General features: G+C 38.2%; 1 protein-coding gene across 1 annotated transcript in view; it reads left to right on the top strand.

The window, feature by feature from the left end:
• LOC310638912 (uncharacterized protein) overlaps positions 1–22,244 on the top strand; it is a 76,919-nt gene extending 54,675 nt beyond the window's left edge. Inside the window, exon 3 of the mRNA XM_083360274.1 lies at positions 20,749–22,244. Within this exon, the coding sequence (XP_083216400.1) occupies positions 20,749–20,868 (120 nt within the window). The 3' untranslated portion in view covers positions 20,869–22,244. The remainder of the gene's footprint in view (positions 1–20,748) is intronic.
• The last annotated feature ends 404 nt before the right edge of the window (positions 22,245–22,648 follow it).

Raw genomic sequence — 22,648 nt, 5'->3', positions numbered from 1 at the left:
ACATAGAGTTAGAAAACTGTCAAAGCCTTGGGGAAAGAAATTCTAAAATAAGAAAGGTGGTGGCATACAAAGAAAACCTATATAAAATGTATTACAGATGGCACTTAACACCTTTAAGGTTAGCAAAAAATGTTTAAAAATATGTCTAGTAATTGATGGAAATGTAGACAAAAACCAGGCACATATTATCTATCATCTTTGGCGGACATGCCCTAAAGCCAAAGATTTTGATCAAGAATACATATATGGTTAGAGAAAATGACTAAAAACACATAGATTTTAAGCCAGAATTATTTTTGTTAGGTATAATTATAGGAAATTATGAGAAGGAATTTGTATACTTCATGTTTACATGTGTTAACTGCAGTGAGAATTGTATTTGCTCAACATTGGAAAGATGAAGAACTACCAGTGGAGGAAGAGATAATTAAGAACATTTTAGACTGTGCAGAAATGGACAGACTGACTCTGAAAATGAAAGAGAAAGAAGATTCAGAATACTGTTAGAACATGGGGTACATTTTATCAATGGCTAGAAAAAGGAGGTAGAGAGAAAGGAGTTCAACATGTATTAGTAAGCTAAATATTGAAACCCTGACAATATGTTGCTGATAAAATATTAAAAACAAAAGTGCGTATAGTCAAGGCTATGGTCTTTCCAGTTGCAATGTATGGTAGTGAAAGTTGGACCATAAGAAAGGCTGAGCGCCAAAGAATTGAGGCCTTTGAACTGTGGTGCTGGAGAAGACTCCTGCGAGTCCCTTGGACTGCAAGGCGATCAAACCGGTCAGTCCTAGAGGAGATCAATCCTGACTGCTCTTTAGAAGGCCAGATCCTTAAGTTGAAACTCAAATACTTTGGCCACCTAATGAGAAGGAAGGACTCCCTGGAGAAGAGCCTAATGCTGGGGAAGATCGAGGGCAATAGAAGAAGGGGACGACAGAGAATGAGGTGGCTGGATGGAGTCACTGAAGCAGTAGGCGTGAGCTTAAATGGACTCCAGAAGATGGTAGAGGACAGGAAGGCCTGGAGGAACATTGTCCATAGGGTCGCGATGGGTCGGACACGACTTCGCAGCTAACAACAACAACAACAAAATATTAAGGATTTGTGACTATAAAAATTAATAAAATATTGGGGGGAAAAGAAAGCAAGCTGTTGCCAATCTGTCCTAATCCAGAAATGATTTTCTTACACAGATGTAGACTTGATATGCATGGGCACACAACAGAAACCACCTAAAGAGTCACTGGATATGCTCACAGAACTATATTGTGAAAGGACTGATTGCAGCCTGTGTTAATAATATGTGAAAATTCTTGTGCAGATTACCACACTGTTTCTTTTTCAATATATTAAAATAATTAAGAAAATAATCCTCTTTTGCTTGGATAGCTAGCTAGTGGATGGATAAAATGGATTTCATGTAATTTCTGTATTTAAACAATACAAATAGAATTTTTGCCTAGTTCACCACATGGTGGCAATATTAACAAAGAAATTTAGTTCTCTTCTGCTTCCTCAGTAGCAGGGCAGATAGTTATACAAAACTGAACAAAAGGAATCTGACTCTTTGGCGGTGAAACGTTTGCAGATTATAAAATGGCAAAAGACTGAACAATTGAAAATGATTTGCACAACTAAATCATAAAGAAAGGAAAGGAAGACAGGCTGACTGTTGGGCAGAATTTGAGCCTGCAAGGAAGACAGGCTGGAATCATGGAGAATTGCTTTTGGAAAAGACACGGTCTGTATGTCCTTCTCTCTTTCTCATTCCTTAGAGTAATGTGTGCTTCAATTCGCTTCTCTGTCCCTGAAGAAAAGAAAAAGGGGTTTCTGGTGGCTAATGTGCTCAAGGAATTGAAACTGAAAGCAGGGGAGCTCTCAACCCGCAGAGCACATTTAATTGCTGAGGGCACTCAGGAATACTTCCACCTTGATATTCAGACTGGGAATCTGTTGGTTAAGGATAAAATAGACAGAGAAGCTTTGTGTGGCCAGAATGATCCTTGTGTACTCCTATCTCAGCTTGTTTTGGAAAACCCCTTAGATTTCTTTAATATTGAAATCAAGATAGAAGATGTGAATGACAATGCCCCCAGATTTTGGAAAAACGAAGTGGTACTGGACATTCCTGAAAATAGTCCTGTAAGTACAACATTCCCCTTGGAACCTGCCCAAGATGAAGACTTGGGAGACAATAGCATCCAAAACTATACTCTTAATCCCAATGAGCATTTTCAGCTTGAAGTACACAAGAATGAAGATAGAAAAGACAATGTATATCTTGTTTTGAAGAAAACATTAGATAGGGAGAAGATGCCACACCTTGGATTGACTCTAATGGCTATTGATGGAGGAGTTCCAGAGAAAACTGGCACAGTTCAAATTAATATTAATGTTTTGGATATTAATGATAACTTTCCTCTGTTTAGTAAGTCTGAATATAAGGCAAGAATAAAAGAAAATCTCCCTAAGGGCACTCTTGTGGTTGAGGTGGAAGCTACAGATTTGGATTTGGGTTCAAATGCACAGATTCTCTACTCATTCCATCAAGTGCCGGAAAGAATAAACAATTTGTTCCTTTTAAATGAAAGAACTGGAAAAATCACTGTTTGGGGTCAGATTGATTATGAAAAAGAAAAGACTTACAGCATGAACATCAGAGCAACAGATGGAGGGGGTCTTTCGGGGCACTGCAACGTACTGATTGAAATTGAAGATGTGAATGACAACCCCCCAGAAGTGTCCATCATATCTCTGACAAGCTTCTTAAAAGAGGATTCTCCCCCAGACACAATGGTGGCTCTCTTCAGTGTTAGAGACCAAGACTCTGGAGACAACAGCAAAACAGTCTGCTCCATAGAGATGAACCTTCCCTTTGTGCTCAGAGGCACCACAAACAACTTTTATCAGCTTGTGCTCCAAAGTCCCCTCGACAGAGAGACCGTCACTGAGTACAACATCACCATCACAGCCATTGACTGTGGCTCTCCTAGGCTCACTTCAACAAGACTCATTAATGTTCAGATTTCCGATGTCAATGATAACCCCCCTCTTTTTGAAAAGCCTTCATATGACATGCAGATCCGGGAGAATAATATTCCAGGATTGCTCATCGGGTCAGTCCACGCTGTGGATCTGGACACAAAGCAGAATGCAAAAGTGACTTACTCAGTTCTGCCTGGGACGGGTGATGGCCTTTTGCCCACTTTCATTTCAATCAACTCTGAAACTGGAAACCTGTATGCCCTCCGATCCCTGGACTATGAGCAGATAAGAGGCGTCAGAGTGACTGTGAGGGCATCTGATGGTGGTTCTCCTTCCCTGAGCTCAGAAGTGATTGTCCGCATCCACATCATAGATGAAAACGACAACGCTCCCTTCTTTCTGTATCCCCTGCAGAACAACACATCCCCATGCAATGAGCTGGTTCCCAAGTCAGCCGAGGCCAGCTATCTGGTCACCAAGGTGGTTGCTGTGGATACAGATTCTGGCCAAAACTCTTGGCTTTCCTATGAATTGCTGAAGGCCACGGACCCAGCCCTTTTCAGCATAGGAATCCAGAATGGGGAAGTGAAAACCAGGAGAGCCCTGAATGAGCGAGACACAAACAAGCAGAGGCTGGTGATACTGGTCAGAGACAACGGTCTTCCTCCACAGACCAGCACGGCAATGCTTAATGTCCTTCTTGTGGATGGCTTTTCGGATCCCTTCCTGAGGAGGGTGGATGTCAGTGTGCAAGAACCGGAAGAAGACAAAACCTTGACCAAGTATTTGGTGATCTGCTTGGCTGCTGTCTCCTTTGTGTTCCTGGTCTGCATTGTTGTGTTTATTGTGGTCAAAATCCTCAAGAAGGACTCCCAAAGCCACTTTACTGCAGCTGTTCCTCACTTCCCACCTGCCACTGCTGATGCCCAAGAGAACTCTGCAGATTCACCAAATTTGTCGCTTCCCAGGACTTACCGTTACGATGTTTGCTTGACTGGTGGATCCTTAAGTAGCGAGTTCCGATTTCTCAGGCCCCTCTTTCCTGTCTTTTCTGTGGGAGATGTAAACGTTCCAGGCAATCATTGGACTTCTTCTGGCCCCGAAGATTTATCTAAGCAGGTTGAAGTTAATGGCACAATGAAAGAGGTGAGGAAAAATATGCAATTACTCTAGCGACTTTCTATTTATTCCCGCTTTTTTTGTCTTTTTGCTCTTTTGATTTTTCCTGAGCAACTTTGTGGTTATCTATTGAAGAACCAGGTGAGTTGGACTTAAGATTTAATTTAGAGTAGAGATCACCATTCCTTCTATAATGTTTGCATTTTTAAAAAAGTCTCTCTCTCTTTCTCTCTTTCTCTCTCTCTCTCTCTCTCTCTCTCTCACACACACACACACACACACACATATTGCAAGTTTTATTTGAATAATTTATTTATTCCTCATGCACTACTCTGAAATTAAATAATTAGTGATTCAAGGTATTTTTTGAAAAGAAGACCATGTCCTAACGCACTGTATAAAGCAAGCTATCACTTTACAGAAATGCAAGTAAAAGTTACATAAACTCCAAAGGATGACACCAAGCCTGCCTGACAGCCAGGGATAATATTGCAGCTTGTCCCAAAGGCAATTGGACTTTCTGTGTTTTTCTCTTGAAGACATTTTACTTCTCATTCAAGAAGCATCTTCAGTTCTGGATGACAACCAAAACATCTTCAAGAGAAAAAAAACAAAAAGTCCAGTTGCCTTGTGACAAAGCATCTTTGGGACAACCACGGCCTGGATGAACTGGGAATCTCCAGTGCTGCAGCTTCTTATATCAGATCTAGGATGTATATCTGCAACTTCATAGCCAACATATATATACTGCTCAAAAAAATAAAGGGAACACTTAAACAACACAATGTACTGTATTTAATAGTAGGATGTCTTATCTTGTGTTCCCTTTATTTTTTTGAGCAGTATATAATCTGAGTCACAGAATTTTAGAGATTACAGGATAGAACAAATTATTACAAAAGAAGCAATAATGGAAGTCATGGGCTGGAGTTTGTTATTACATCAGAAAAGTAGGTTCTTTTACATTATGGTTATTTTTTATACCTGTCCTGTAGAATTGTTTATGAAAGGACTGAATTTTACAAAAATACATACTTTGCAACAGTTTATTATATATTGTCAAAGTAACCTGTCACCTGGGGTTTAAAGATCCTGTTGATCTTTTTTAAATTTATGGAAGTGTTATTATAATCTGTAAACCTTTTAAAGTTATGCTGAAATGAATTTAATAGTTCATTTGGCCAAATGTGATTAAACACACAAGGAATTTGTCTCCGATGCAGAAGCTCTCAGCGTATATGCAAAGAATGGAATAATGATAATCGTAATAATAATACCAATAAGAGGGGAGTGAGAAAGATAGTAAGAAAGATAAATAATAATACTACAGCAATACTACATGGGTAAATTACACAGAGACATTAGAAAACACTGTGAAAATTAGGTGTTCAGCAGAGTGATGGTGTGAGGAAAAAAAACTGTTCTTGTATTTGGTTGTTTTGACCTGCAGTGCCCTATAGAGCCATCTGAGGGGAGGAGTTTGTTTTTTTTTAAATTCCATTTATATCCCGCCCTTCTCCCTTCTCAGCCCTTCTGGCCCATGCAATGTACAGGTCTTCTATGGAAGGCAGGCTGGTTGCAGTTATTTTTTCTGCAGTCTAAACTATCCTTTGGAGTCTGTACCTGTCCTGTTTGGTTGCTGTACCAAACCCGACAGTTATTGAAGTAATTTGTCTGTAAAATTGTATCAGCAGCTCCTGGGACAGTCTGAACATCCTGAGCTGATGCAGAAAGAACATTCTTTATTGTGCCTTTTTAATGTTAAGTGTCCATTTCAAGTCTGGGAGATTACAGAACCCCAAAATTTGAAGGACTCTAGTGCTGATACTGTGCCGTTGAATAGGGTCAGAGGTGGTAAAATAGAAGAGCTCCTCCTAAAATCCACTCTCATCTCTACAATTTTAAACATATTCAGCTCCAGATTGTTACAGCTGCATCTCAGGGCCAGTTGTCCCATCCTCCTTTCTATATGCAGATTCATCACCATCTCAAACGAGACCAATGACCATTGTATCATGTGGAAACTTTAACAGAGGGTTCCCTTGAGGTGCAGTCATTGGTATAGATGCAGGGGTAGGCAACCTTGGCTCTTTTATGACACGTGGACTTCAACTCCCAGAATTCCTGAGTTAGCATAGCTACTTATCCCTGGGAAAGAAGAGAGCAATAAAAGAAGAGAGTACATAGCCCTGGGGTTTAAATATTAATATTAATATTGATATCACATCATAAGGGACATCTGAAGCATATTCAAAAATATGAATCATGTGATTAATGATATTATCATCTTCACCAATCAATCTATGATTGGCTAGATTCACTTTTGTTTTACTGATCCAGAAAGAAAAAAAATAATGTGGGGGGAGGGGAATGTTGTGGGGGGGAGGGGAATGTTTTTTTTAAAAGTATTTTGTTAGTTTTCTGTCATTACAATTCGTTTGTGCTTAATGAACAATGTGTTGTCTGGGTTAATTTTTGCTTAGTCATAAAGGTTTAAGTTCTTACTCTCAATCTTGTTTTTCCAACCATTGATAAAATAAGTTCCATGTTTGAAAGTATTCTGTGTCTTCTTTTTCTTTGATTCTCAATGTGAGTCTATCCATTTCCTCACAGTCCAATATTTTCTTAATTATCGCTTCCTCCGATGGTGTTATCTCATTTTTCCAGTGCTGCGCAAAGGCAATCCTCACTGCTGTTAATACATGTAATGTTAAATATACATTTTGTTTAACAATTTTTTCTGGCCTTATGCCTAGTAAAAACAATCCAGGTTTAAAACCTACATATTTCCCTAATATCTTTTCTAACCAAGTATGTATTTTGGTCCAATTTTATTTTATTTTATTTTATTTTTGCTTTAACCCATGTCCACCATAAATGATAGTATGTACTGGGAATTTGATTGCATTTCCAACATTTACTAGGCATATTTTTAAACATTTTTGCTAATCTAACAGGTGGAAAATGCCATCTATAAAACATTTTATATAAGTTTTCTTTATATGAAGTAGTCATTGTCAGCTTATAATTTATTTCCCAAAAAGTTTGCCATTTTTCTAATTCTAGGTTATATCCAAAAAAAATTTGCCCATATAGTCATTGTTTCTTTCACTTGTTCATCTTCCATTTTTAAATTCAACAAAAAGTTATACAATTTTTACTCATTTTTTCATCACAAATCAACAACACCTGATCAAATAGTCTGATCTTTATAAAAACCATATGTTTTAACATCTTTGTCATACCTTGATTGCATTTGTAATTGGGGCCATCATGATAAGTCAGTGCCCTGGTCTTCTAGCTCTTGTTTAGATTTTATAATCCACTTTTAATAATGTTATAGGTCGATATTTTTTTATTTGTAAATCTGAATCTTCTTTTGGTATTAAAGTAATATTTGCTTCTATACACGTATTTAGTAATTTGGTCTCTGATAATACCTCATTACACACTTCCTTCACTGGTAAGCTTAATGTATCTTGTAGACATTTGTAGACCTCTGCAGGTAGCCGATCCAGTCCTGGGTTTTTATCATTTTTCTGTTTTTTTATAGCTTATATCACTTCCATCATTGTAATGTTTTCATTTAGTATATTTTATCAGGTTTTCTGGAATTTTTGGTAAATTAGCATTTTCCAAATATTGTGTCATTTTTCCCAGAGAGATTTCCTCTACATTGTATAATTTTCCATAAAATTCTTTAACTATTTTTTTTATTGCATCTGTTTGAAATTGTAAATCGCCCTTCTCATCTTGTAATTTATTGATCAATTTCTTCTCTCTTTCTTTTTTCAGTTTATAGGCCAACCATCTTCCCAGCTTATTTGCATTTTCAAAGAAGTTTAGTTTTGCCCTTTTTATTTGTTGAGCCAATTCCTCTAACTCTATTAGGTTTAATTTGTGTTTTGTTATCTCCATTTGTCTTTTCACAGTTTTCTTTTGTGGATGTATTTGTAATTCTGACTCCAGTTTCTTGAATTCTTCCCTTAATGTTGTAAATTGTTGTTTTTTTCTTTGTTCTCTTTAGCCGTATATGTTACAACTAACCCTCTATATATGTTATAGCTAACCCTTTGGCTGCATCCCATACATTCTGAGTTGATGTCTCTTCTTTTTTTATTTTCTTTAAAGAAGAATTCCATCTCCTTTATTGCTAATTCTACAAATTGTTTCTCTTTTAGCAGAGATTGATTCAAAGTCCATCTTGGTTTCTTCTTTGCCTCTTTCCAAGTCAGCTTTATTGGATTATGGTCCGCCCAAATGTTAGATTTTAGCTCAATCTCATATATATTAGTTCTTAGCTCAGGGGACATCCACATCATATCAATTTTAGATCAAGATTTGTATCTAATTCAAATAAAATGTGTACTGGGTCTTTTGGGGGTTTCTTTCTCTCTAAGTATCCTGTATAGAAATTTCTTCTGTCATTCTAAAGAACGCCTTAGGGAGTGTCTTTCTTCCCTTTTTTTCTTATTTTACTGCTTCTGTAGTCCAATTTTCTATTTACAATTGTATTAAAATTTTCTATCAAGCAAATATTTTGATGTTCCATTTCCAATATTTTCCTGTGTAGTTTTTGATAAAATTCTTCTTGGTTATTATTTGGTGCATATATTGCTACCATCAATATCTGTTTTTGGTTTGCCGTTATTTCTACCATTAAGATTCTTCCTTCTTGGGGACTTCCGTGTAGCAAGGCTCCGTCGATGGCGGTCATCTTGACCGTCAGCCCCGTTGACTCCATTTAAATTGCGGAAACAGTGACAATCAGCTGCTTTGCGGTTTGGGAACCCTCCCCCCGGGAGAAGAGGGGAGGGTGAGTATTCAGGTAGAGGTAGAGCTCCCCTAGACCCCCAGAATGATCAATATGGGGAGCAAAGGGCGAGAGCTCCCTCGGAGCCTGAATTAAACTCCGGACTCAGGGACTCCTTTGTTTTAAGGCTTTAGAACAGAGCAGGACGCTGCAACCATCCCTGCATTCAATGTTGAACTTTGGACTACTCGGATGCAGGCAGGGCTGAGCAGGAGAATTTTGAAATTGCAAGTACATGATCTTTAACTCTGGAGTGCTATTTTTTTTCCTTCTCCAAAGCTTAATCTAAAAGAAAGGGGAGGAAGATGGCGCTGCAAAAGTTGTAAAAGATTCTTTTAAAAACATTTGAAGCTGGTATAAAAGAGATTTAAAAGATTATGGAGATTTAAAAGGAAAGTAACAAAGTTGTAACCTGGGTCTCTAAGTTAAATCGCGACCTTTATATAAGGATTGGGTGGAGAAGTGAAAGTGAGAAACGAAAGTTAATGGGTGTTAAAATGGCTTCTAGAAGTGTGGAGGCATCACCAGTTCAACAACAATCTGCACTTCAGAACTTAATGCCATCCCCCGCAGTATCCTCATCAACATTAACATTGAAAGATTTACAAGAGGCCTTAAAACTTCAATCTGAGCAAATGGCGGAGCTCATTAATGAGAAAAATAAGGAAATAAGAAAGGATATTTTATTGGCATTTCAGGGGCTGGCACTTCATATTGACCGTTTGGATGAACGCATGGAAGAAGTTAACCAAAGTAATTTGATACTGGAAGCTAAAATGTGTGAAGCTGAAAATGAAATGGATAAGATCGATGATGAGGTGGTAATGATACAGTATAGAGACATGGAGTTTGGTTTGAGGGTAAGAGGTCTGAAAGAAAATCCAGAAGAAAATTTGGAAGAGATATTTGCAAATGCTGTAGCACCTATACTGGGATGGCGAGCTGAAGATTTTATAATGGAAATAGATAAAATATTTCGTGTCAACTCCTGGACTGCTAGGCAAAGAAAACTACCAAGAGATGTGGTTGTTTATTTTACAAAGAGAATGATTAGAAACGCAACTATTCAAGCTTTTTATAATAATAGATTTAAAGTGGCGGATCAAGCGGTCCTGATTTTGAAAGAAATTCCACCAAGAATTCTAAGAAAAAGGAAAGAGTTTGTCTTCTTGGCAGATGAATTAAAAAATGACAGCTCCAGTTCAGATGGGAGATACCAATTGGGATGGCGGTGAATTATGCAGGTACAAGATATCGTCTTAATACAGTTTTGGATGCAAGAGATTTTTACTGTAATGTACTGAAAGCAGGTTCACCGCCATCCCTAGAATTCAAAAGAGGAAAGGAAGGAAGAGCGCGACAGGCACAAATGGAAGAAATACAGCAAGATGAAGAGGTGACCCCGCTGACTGTAAAAGAAGTACAGCAAACTGTGCAGCCCCTGGTACCATTAGAAGAACCAAAGGTTCAGAGAATGACACGGGCTGCAACCAGACGAAAGGAACAACAACAACAGAAACAGTACCCTAAAATCACCGCTCAAGAATCTATTAATACTGAAGCAGTGGGAGGAGTGAGACCAAAGAGGCAGGTGCTTATGGATCTGCAAGATACGCTCCGAAAGCTTCAAGTCGCAATAGATGGCGACAAAGTTTCTAACATGGAATGTTAATGGTCTAAACTCTCCACAAAAGAGAAAGAAAATATTTCAGTATTTGAAACAATTTAAAAATGACGTTATATGTTTGCAGGAAAGCGCATATAAGAAGGATATATAATGCATTGATAGAAATAGACTCAGAAACGGAACTTGTTAAAGACTGTATGATAAAATGGGCCCCGAATATTCAGGAGTCAATAATGATAGATACCTGGGGAAAAATCTGGGTCAGAAATGTAAAATTTACACAGGCACAAAATTTAAGAGAGAACTTATACAAAATGTTTTATAGATGGTATTTAGATCCTAAAAAATTAGCATGTATGTACTCAAATTATCAACCTAAATGTTGGAGGTGCGGTTGTGATGATGCAACGTACTATCATATATGGTGGACTTGTAAAAAAGTTAAAGCTTTTTGGATTAAAATTTGGTGGAATATCCAGAGGATATTTAAGAAAAAGATAAGGTTTTCTCTGCAGTTATTTCTGTTGGGTATTATTACAGATTGTATTGTTATAGAAACTAAATTGATGTTGAATTTAATAACGGCAGCAAGACTTTTGGTAGCGCAATATTGGAAGAAGGAGTATCTGCCTACTATAGAAGAGTGGACTCTAAAAGTTTCGTACCTAGCAGAAATGGCAAAAATCTCAGCATATTTGAAAGATCAATCGTAACAAAGATACATTTCAGAATGGAGAAGATGGATTGATTACATTCAGAATAAATATGGGACTAAAAAGTTTCATTTAACTTATGAATGAGTATTAGAATTTAATAACATGTATTATTTAGTTATGTTTAATGGGAGTTAAAGTGTGATAGGATTTAAAATGTATTCATATTTAGTTAGCATATTCTAGCTTAACCTTGTTAGATGCAATACCCTGTATTCAGCTCTGGGAAGTCGGGGGGAGGGGGGGATGGGTGGGCTTTATGGGGAGGTCGGGTCAATTTATGTTTAAAATGTACTGTAAAACTTTTCAATAAAAAAATAGACCTGTTTGGATTCCAATGTTACTTTTATATATAAAGCTACTCCGCTTTTTTTTTTTTTTTTGGTGTGCTGATATAAAATAAATTTTCCCAATTTTGGGGCATTCCAGCAATTTATGATGTTGTTTTTATTTGCGTTTGTTGGAGACAGATTAAATCTATTTTTAATTTTCATAGTCATGTAAAAATAAATTCTTTTTGATGGGGAGTTCAATCCATTTATATTCATTGAGAAAATTCCACTTTCTTTCTCCATCTTCTTTATTTATATTTAATTTTATTCTCCTAATGGACCTTTTCTGTCTCTGTTGTTTTATTCCTTCCTCTCCTTCTTGATCTGTGTTTTCTTTTTCTTCATCTCTTTTCTATGGGTATCCCTTCTGTTATTAACTTTTTTCTGTTTTTCATATTCCCTCTCTCCTTGTGGTTCTTGTGTTTTCCCTTCAAGTTCTCATAGCTGTTGTTTTAAAAATGGAGTCCAATCTATATCTTTTTGGGTCCCAATTAATTAATATACCCTCTGGAACCAACCATCTGAAATTCACTCCTTTTTCATTTAATTTTATAGTCAAGAATTGGTAGTGTTTTCAAGAATCTCTTATCCTCCTAGGGATCTGTTTCAAGACCATCATTTCTTTTTTTTTCCTGTAAATGGTTCATCTCTCACTCTTTTCAGTATTTCATATCTGATTGTTTTTTTCATGAATCTAACATGTACCTCCCTAGGGACTCTGTGTCTCCTTGTGCAGCTTGACTTAATTCTTCAAATTTGATCTAATTCTCATTCCATCTCATTTTTTCCCACTTCTAGTGCCTCAGCAAACAAGTTAGCAATCAGTTCTGTTAGGCCTTCCTCCTTATCTTCAGGTAATGTTCTGTAGTCTTAAGAAATGTGAGGCTTTTTCCATCTCCAGTACGGCAATTGTATTGTCCAAGCTTTTATTTGCCTGTGCTAATCTTTGATTTTCTTCTTTTATTTACTGCATCTTTTTCTCAGTTTCTTCTGTTTTCTCTTCCATTTTCTGGATTCTTTGCTCATTCTTTGTAATTATTTGTTGGAAGTTTTCTAGCTGTGAGTTTATATTTAAGATCTGCTCATCTATCTTATCCAAATTATTTCTTGTCTCTTTGTGGTTTGTTTTTGTGTCTTCTTTATATGAGACAATTGCTTCCTGAATTGTTTGCAGTATTGTTTGCATTTCATTTTGAAAATTGTTCACTTTTTCTTGTTGAAGCATGGTTTCAATCAATCTCTAATATATTGGGCTGGGCTCCCCAGCAATTTTAGCCAGATTTGGGATACTCATTTTGTTTTTTGTTTATCCCCCCCCACCCGGTTACCCTATCATCCGTCTGTTGTGGCCCCTGGAAAGTGTCTTTATCTGCAAAGAAAGAAAAATATCATATTCAATATACCCTTATACAATTTAAATTTGACATCATGTTGTGTAGTTCTTATAGTTCTTACCTAATGTGACAGAGAAAACAAAAGTTTTGTAGTCCATTTTTATCTGTCAGTATCAGGTCTCTAAAATCTACTACAGCCCTTGTAATCTGAGTCCAAAGTCCAAGAGTTGTGAATCAAGCAATGTTTATAATCTATAATGGCTAGTAGGTCTTAAACCAATCAATAGGACCCACCAAGCCAGGAGTAATTAAAAAAAAACATGTTGTTCTCTGTCTCTAGATGTTTCTTAACATCCCAGGCCAACTGACATTTGTAATCCACAGCATGTAGTATAATTCCATATGCTCAATGAGAAAATATCACATAGAGTCCTGCTTCTGGACATAGTATATTTAGATTTCAGTAAGGCATTTGATAAAGTAGACCACAAACTACTCCTTGGTAGGCTTGAAAAAGGTGGAATAGACAACATCACCACCAGATGGATTTGTAGCTGACTGACAAACAGTACTCAACAAGTAGTCCTCAATGATACTACATCCACATGGAGAGAAGTAAGCAGTGGGGTACCACAAGGCTCTGTCTTAGGCCCAGTACTTTTCAATAACTTCATCAATGACTTAGATGAGGGAATTGAAGGGGAACGCATCAAATTTGCAGATGACACTAAACTGGCAGGAGTATCCAACACCCCAGAAGACAAACTCAGGATCCAAAAAGAAACAGTGGGCCCTATCCAACAAAAAATGAGTTTCAATGTGGAGAAAAGCAGTTTTATATTTAGGCAGGAAAAATCAAAGGTACAAGTACAGATTAGGCGAGATCTGGCTTAAAAACAGTAACTGTGAGAGGGGCCTTGGAGTCCTAGTGGACGATCACTTGACTATGAGCCAGCAGTGTGCAGCAGTAGCCAAAAAAGCTAATACAATCCTTGTATAAACAGAGGCATAGAATCCAGATAATGTGAAGTATTAGTACTGCTCTGTAAACCCTAGTACAGTGATGGCAAACCTTTTAGAGACCAAGTGCCCAAACTACAACCCAAAACCGACTTATGTATCATCGGGTGCCGGGTGAGCATAGCCCATTGGGTGGTCGTGGCTGCAGTGGTAATGGCAGAGTGGGTGGGACTAAAAAGTTCAATCAATCAATTCCAACTTTGTGAGATCTTTTTTTTCCCACGAGAAGTTGAAATTGATTGATTGAACCTTTTTTTTTGTACATGGCGGCGTGTACAAATTTTAAATTTGGGCTATTGTTATTTAATCCTATTTTATTTTTAACTTTATCTTAACTTTTGTACTGTTTTAACTGTTTTTAACTTTGCCCTGTAAACTGCCCTGAGTCCTTTGGGAATAGGGCAGTATAGAAATCTAATAAATAAATAAAATAAATAAATAAAGCAAAAAGGTTTTATAAAAACCCAGCTGAAAGCCTAGGACTGGGGCAATGGCGTGCATGCCCACAGAGAGGGCTCTGCGTGCCACTTGTGGCACCCGTGCCCTAGGTTCACCACCACGGCCCTAGTAAAACCACACCTGGAATACTGCAGCCAATTTTTGTTCACCAAAGCACCAGAGGGCAGGACAAGAAACAATGGTTGGAAACTGATCAAAGAGTGAAGCAACCTGGAATTAAGGAGAAACCTCTTGACAGTGAGGACAAGTAACCAGTGGTACAGCTTGCCTCCAGAAATTGTGGGCGCTCCATCACTGGCGATTTTTAAGAAGAGGCTAGACAGTCACTTGTCTGAGATGGTATAGGTTCTTCTGCTTAAGCAGGGGGCTGGACTAGAAAACCTCCAAGGTCTCTTCCATCTTCTACTCTACTCTACTCTACTCTACTCTACTCTACTCTACTCTACTCTACTCTACTCTATTCTATTCTATTCTGCCCACAAAATAAGTGGGAACATGTAGCAGAACATGAATTATCCACTAGGAGGATATCATTGCCTTTAATTCAAACTGTGTTGGCAAACTGTCCCAATGCAGAAATGACTTTCTTACACAGGTTTAGACTTGATATGCATGGGCACACAACAGAAGCAACCTAGAGTCACTGAATATGCCCACAGTCATTCAACACTATACTGTAAAAGGACTGGATTACAACCTGTATCAATAATGTACAAAAATGTTGTGCATATTGCCACTCTTTTCTTTTTCTATATAATGAAATAGTGGATGGATAAAAATGGATACAATGTGTCTAAATACAAATACAGTAAAAGATTTGCCTAGTTCACCACATGGTGGCAATATTAACAAAGAAATCTAGTTCTGTTCTGCTTCCTCACTATCAGGGCAGACAGTAATACAAAACTGAACAAAAGGAATCTGATACTTTGCCGGTGAAACATTTGCAGATCATAAGATGGCAAAGATCTAAAACAAGAAGAATTAAAAATGATTTGCACAGCTAAATTATAAAGAAAGGAAAGGAAGAAAGACTGACTGTTGGGCAGAATTTGAGCCTGCAAGGAAGAGGCTGGAATCATGGAGAATTGCTTTTGGAAAAGACAAGGTCTGTATGTCCTTCTCTCTTTCTCATTCCTTAGAGTAATGTGTGCTTCAATTCGCTTCTCTGTCCCTGAAGAAAAGAAAAAGGGGTTTCTGGTGGCTAATGTGCTCAAGGAATTGAAACTGAAAGCAGGGGAGCTCTCAACCCGCAGAGCACATTTAGTTGCTGAGGGCACTCAGGAATACTTCCACCTTGATATTCAGACTGGGAATCTGTTGGTTAAGGATAAAATAGACAGAGAAGCTTTGTGTGGCCAGAATGATCCTTGTGTACTCCTATCTCAGCTTGTTTTGGAAAACCCCATAGATATCTTTAATATTGAAATCAAGATAGAAGATGTGAATGACAATGCCCCCAGATTTTGGAAAAATGAAGTGGTGCTGGACATTCCTGAAAACATTCCTGAAACTACAACATTCCCCTTGGAATCAGCACAGGATGAGGACCTGGAAGAAAATAGTATACAAAATTATACTCTGAGTCCCAATGACCATTTTCGGCTTGATGTGCAAAGAAATAAAGATGGAAACCACTATGTAGATCTTGTTCTGGAGAAGTCACTAGATAGGGAAAAGATGCCACACCTTGGATTGATACTAATGGCTATTGATGGAGGAGTTCCAAAGAAAACAGGCACAGTTCAAATTAATATTAATGTTCTGGATAGTAATGATAACTTTCCTCTGTTTAGCAAGTCTGAATATAAGGCAAGAATAAAAGAAAATCTCCCTAAGGGCACTCTTGTAATTAAGGTGGAAGCCACAGATCTGGATTTGGGTTCAAATGCACAGATCCTCTACTCATTCCATCGTGTCCTAGAAAGGATAAATAATTTGTTTTTTTTAAATGAAATTACTGGTGAAATCAGTGTTGGGGGACAGATTGATTATGAAAAAGAAAAAAACTATAACATGAACATCAGAGCCACAGATGGAGGGGGTCTTTCAGGGCACTGCAATATACTGATAGAGGTTGAAGATGTGAATGACAACCCTCCAGAAGTGTCCATCATTTCCCTGACCAGCTTCTTAAAAGAGGACTCTCCCCCAGACACAATAGTGGCCGTCTTCAGTGTTAGAGACCAAGACTCTGGAGACAACAGCAAAACGGTCTGCTCCGTGGAGATGAATCTCCCTTTTGTGCTCAAAGGCACCACAAATAACTTTTATCAGCTTGTGCTCCAAAGTCCCCTAGACAGAGAGACCGTCACTGAGTACAACATCACTATCACAGCCATTGACAGCGGCTCTCCTAGGCTCACTTCAACAAGACTGATTAATGTTCAGATCTCTGACATCAATGATAACCCTCCTCTTTTTGAAAAGCCTTCATATGACATGCAGATTCGAGAGAATAATATTCCAGGCTTGCTCATTGGCTCAGTCCATGCTGTGGATCTGGACACAAAGCTGAATGCAAAAGTGACTTACTCAGTTCTGCCTGGGAAGGGTGATGGCCTTTTGCCCACTTTCATTTCAATCAACTCTGAAACTGGAAACCTGTATGCCCTCCGATCCCTGGACTATGAGCAGATAAGAGGCTTCAGAGTGACTGTGAGGGCATCTGATGGTGGTTCTCCTTCCCTGAGCTCAGAAGTGATTGTCCGCATCCACATCATTGATGAAAATGACAACGCTCCCTTCTTCCTGTATCCCCTGCAGAACAACACATCTCCATGCAATGAGCTGCTTCCCAAGTCAGCCGAGGCCGGCTATCTGGTCACCAAGGTGGTTGCCGTGGATGCAGATTCTGGCCAAAACTCTTGGCTTTCCTATGAATTGCTGAAGGCCACGGACCCAGCCCTTTTCAGCATAGGAGCGCAGAATGGGGAAGTGAAAACCAGGAGAGCCCTGAATGAGCGAGACTCAAACAAGCAGAGGCTGGTGATGCTGGTCAGAGACAACGGTCTTCCTCCACAGACCAGCACGGCGATGCTTAATGTCCTTCTTGTGGAAGGCTTTTCGGATCCCTTCCTGAGGAGGGTGGATGTCAGTGTGCAAGAACCAGAAGAAGACAAAACCTTGACCAAGTATTTGGTGATCTGCTTGGCTGCTGTCTCCTTTGTGTTCCTGGTCTGCATTGTTGTGTTTATTGTGGTCAAAATCCTCAAGAAGGACTCCCAAAGCCACTTTACTGCAGCTGTTCCTCACTTCCCACCTGCCACTGCTGATGCCCAAGAGAACTCAGCAGAGTCACCAAATGGGTCGCTTCCCAGGACTTACCGTTACGATGTTTGCTTGACTGGTGGATCCTTAAGTAGCGAGTTCCGATTTCTCAGGCCCCTCTTTCCTGTCTTTTCGGTCGGAGAGGATAACATCCCAGGGAACTCTAGGATATCTTCAGACATCAAGGATACTTCTGAGCAGATTGTAAATATTGAAGCAAAGAAACAGGTGAGATAACTGCTTTGTTAATGCTGCCTTTGCATTCCTCAATTTTGCTAATTTTTTTAAAAAAATTAAAAATATTTAAAAATATTAAAAAAAAAATATTTTAGCTGGTGCTCCTTTCTCTTTCACATATTTTTGTTCAATTTATCTTATGTCCACTATGATACCATCTTCTCTTCCTTCATTTTTTCTCATGTTAATCTACCTATTGTCATTATTTAAAAATGCAACTATTACCTAAAAGTACAGACTGATAGTGGGCTGAGCACGGATTTGCCAAACCACAAATTTATAGCACATTTATGTATACATGAAATATACAAGTTATATTTATAATATATATGTTATATGCATAAACCTATTTCTGGAATCAATGTGAATTTTCATAGGCTATTGAATAGTATACATTGCTTTCAAAAAACACACTACTTTGATGATAGAAAGCTCCTACAAGAAAGTTATTCACTATATTTATACAAGGAACTGTAATTTAAAGAACAAAAAGTAAAAATAAGCTGTGTTTTAACTGATAGTTCTATCATATATTTAGGGTTTTTGTATGATACATAAAGCAGGTATTATGCCATTTTACTTCTTGTTTTCTAGCACTTGTGTTTAATTCAATATATTTGATTACCAGAAATTATGATAATATTCTTGTGAACTATTTTATAGTAGTACAAATAGTTGTAACTAATATGGCTGTGTATTGTTTATAAGGGCATGCTGATTTAGTGACCAAATTTGAAGCAAAGTGCCAAATCAAAATAGTATTGGCTTTTAAAATACTGGACTAGAGCTTCAATATTTTTTCAGTATTGACCCTAAAAGCTATTCGGGGCATTCTTTATCTATACTGGTTCTATAATTTACTTTGCAGTGCTGAGACAGATGGTTGGCTTGATTTTTGGACTCGGAGTACTGCTTCAAATTGGACTGACTCATAAGTACTGAAGTCATGACTATATTTTTTGGAATGGAGTTGTTCCATGTGGGCCTGATAATTTATGAAATGTATCAACATGGCCAGTTTTAACACCTTCCAAAAGGGATAGAATTAAAGAATAAGCCTGACCATTTTGATGCCTTTGGAAATCCATCTGGCTCAAACGTGTCTAGCCATTTATGTTTTTATTATCAATTTGGTGCTGTCTCAATCACTGGAGTTATTCTAGCCTAGTGGTGGCGAATCTATATCATGCGTGCCAGAGGCGGCACTCAGCCCTCCCTGTGGGCATGTGCGCCATCACCCCAGACCCGCCTCCTCCATGTCCCCCTCTTCACCAGCAGCCCGCCCAGAGGAGAGTCGCCCCCAAGTGCAGCCCACGTGGAGCAGCGCAGCCAAGGATGTGGCAGCCGAGCAGTGGGGACAAGACTTCATCTTTGCATCCATCACGCGCAGTTGATGCTGTGGGGCATGGGCAGAGGGCGTGGCTGCCATGGTGCTGCTGGGCCGCCTGGGTGGATCAGCAGCAGACCATGGAAGTGGTGGGTGGCCCCATGGGTAGGCAAGTCAGGGGCAGGCGGGGGGCAGTTTTTGGGCACTCGGTCTCTAAAAGGTTCACCATCACTGTTCTAGCCAATCAAAAGTTTGTTCATCCAAAGTACTCACTCCACTTTCAGATGCTGTTATGCTCTTCCTCTCGCTTTCTGCTCCTGCATCCACCAAAGTTTTGGCCTCTTCCAAACACTCCCCAGTCTTTCTTCCCCAGCACAGGTTGTCCAACTCGGTTTCACGCCCTTACTGTACACAATTGGGCTCTCTCACATTCTAACCCACTCTCTGGATAACTTCTCCTCTTCATCCATCATGCCTGACTGGTTTCTCTTGGATTAATAAAGTGCCGTCTGTGCTTTGCCACCCACTTCCTGTAAGATAGGCTGCAGGGAATTTTCCCTCCACTTCCTTGATAGTTCACTTACTTGTAATCTTCATACGGTTAGTGAAACTTTGCCAATTAACATTACAGATTTTTTTTCCTACAAATCTTTTACACAGAAATCCTTCAAAACATGCTAAAGCAGGACAGAGTGACCAATCTCAGAGTTGCCCAGTTGCTTCTGAGTGCTCTGACATTTTCGTTAGTCACTTCTTAGAATATGGCATTGCTTAGTCTTGTACCATCAATTAAACCTCACTTTGTTTCTTCTTCTGGTTGGGCTCAAGTTAATTAATTAATCTTTGAAGTTGGCTGTATTCGTTTTTAGTAGCATAATCAAGAATTTTAACATCTGATAAAACTTGATATATGCTTAGAAATTTAGGCAAGGCGGGTTGTATGACATGTGTGAGTTCCAGCACCTTTTTCTTTTACAAAAAAAGCACTGCATATGAGTATGAAAATATCAGGTTTAAACTGTGTATGTAGGTTCTCTCTCTCTCTCTCTCTCTCTCTCTCTCTCTCTCTCTCTCTCTCTCTCTCTCTCTCTCTCTCTCTCACACACACACACACACACACACAGACACACACACACCAGCGCATACACCAACTCATATATGCATATACACGTGGAGAGAGAGAGAGAGAGAGAGAGAGAGAGAACCTACATACACAGTTTAAACCTGATATTTTCATACTCATATGCAGTGCTTTTTTTGTAAAAGAAAAAGGTGCTGGAACTCACACATGTCATACAACCCGCCTTGCCTACCCTACAAGGTTCCATCCAAAAAAAGGTGCCGGAACTCCGTTCTAAGCGTTCTATGAGGAAAATAGCCCTGCTCATATGCTAGGCAAGGCATCTTATAATATGTCTTTGTTCTGCAATATAATATGCCAGAAGTATCTATGCAAATATAATTTAGTATTGAAAAATTACAGTGCTTCCTTTTATAATTTTTCAGGGTAAAGTTCCTTTGTCTGAAGATCCTGCTGCTAAATCTGGAGGCCCAAGCTGTACTGTAAATCCAACAGTAGGTGTAAATATGAACTCTGGTCAAAGTGACTGGCTTTCCTATCACTAGATGACGATTACCAACTCCATCCATCATTCCTTCTCTGTCAGAAGATACATGCAAGAATCGTCTAGGCTGAAAAGAATGGGTCCTCTGCATAAAAGAACATCAGAGACAAACTTTGAAAACTGTTTAAAACAAGCCAGATTGAAAATAACAAGAATGCCCTTATGCTGTTACATTCACTTTGATTGAATTTGTGTGGAGTGATATACAAATGGATTATGTGCATACATTTTACCTAATATATAACTGATTTGTTATTTCTGTTTTGTAGACTTTTACAATAGGCTATTGTTTTTTTAACCTAGGAGACCTTGAAGCATGTTTATCATTATGATTCTTTGACTTATGATTTATGAGGTTATGCTCCTTCCATAAAATATTTTAAGTAGCTATATTAATTTCTTGGACATTTTATTTATTGGGTAACACAGGTGATTAGATATGCTTACTTAGAAAAAAAAGTGAATGATTTTTCCAATGATGGTGTACTTAGATCATAGGTGTATCTAAGTCCCCAGTTACATCATTATCTGAGGTTATGCTTGAAATAGTGATTTTCACAATACCCAAACTCTACATGTACATGTCTACATGCAAAATGGATTTTCAGTAATATACAATTATTCTTGATTTCCTGCAATCACAATGTACAGTATGTACATACTGTACATTCATACACACATACATGCATGTATACATACATAATATACTGCAAGGTAACTAATTCTCCTTTGGAAAAAGTGGAATGAACTATGCACAATTTGAAAAGAGCGTCATGCCCTCAGTGGCATTATAGTCAAGAGGACCAAATAAGCTACCTCAGTCCTTTGCTGCTCTTTTAAGATCTGTTCACTTACAATGATCAGAATTATTCCAAAGGTAACTAAAAGAGATTTAACACCAATATTGATAGTCTTTTCTACAGCAAGAAAGAGTAATTCAATAGTAAATCCATAAGAAAGTACGTCTATTAAGGACTACTTTTAAAAATCCTATCTTTTAATATAATTTTCTGGTTTTGTGCTTACATAGTTAAATGAGATGTCTGTACATTTTGTGTTTTATTAGTAATATTGTGTTCAAACTATCACAAAAATCACAATTGTAAAGAGATTTATCTCTGTGGGATGAAAAAGAGTAGCAAGTAGTGGTATATTGATGTAGAAGTTTAGATAGTGAAGGATGCAATGCGGAAACAACTGGAATCAGCAAGAAAATATATAAATGCTTTAAAGGATGTGGAATACAGTACACCCATTTTGCTTTATGCACTGTAATCACTATGTAAAGGAGAAATAAAAATACCATATACATATTGTAAGCCAGATTTTGATATGGTATTTGTATGCTCAAAATTAATAAAATTGGTTTGTAAATTCTTTAAATGGAATTAATGTATAAAATCAAACCTGGACACTGAAACTATCATCATCATCATGATGTTAGTAGTACATACTCACAGCAGGCAAAGGAACAAGATAGATTTCTTCCACTGTTGTTTTCCACCAACCAGCATTCAGAACATGCTACCAGTGATTCAGTGATTTTGTGATTGTGATCTCAAGCAGGAGTACAGACTGCTTATCCATTTCTCTTTATCCTTTTAGAGTTGGGTTTGTTGTTGTTTTTTGGATATTCCATTAGTAGAAGAATTGTATTTCTTCCGTCTCAGACTCTTAGATTAGCAAAAGACATACATCTCTTCCAGGCAGAATGTGTTAAGATCCTCCCAAATTCTCTGCTGTGGGCAAAGCTGTATTAGTTATCTCAGTGGGCCTGCTTC

Source organism: Vipera ursinii, assembly GCF_947247035.1.
Source record: "Vipera ursinii genome assembly, chromosome: 3".
In the NCBI taxonomy this organism is placed as follows: Eukaryota; Metazoa; Chordata; class Lepidosauria; order Squamata; family Viperidae; genus Vipera; species Vipera ursinii.
The sequence above is the reverse complement of the archived record's forward strand: the minus strand, read 5'-3'. Positions and strand labels throughout refer to the sequence as shown.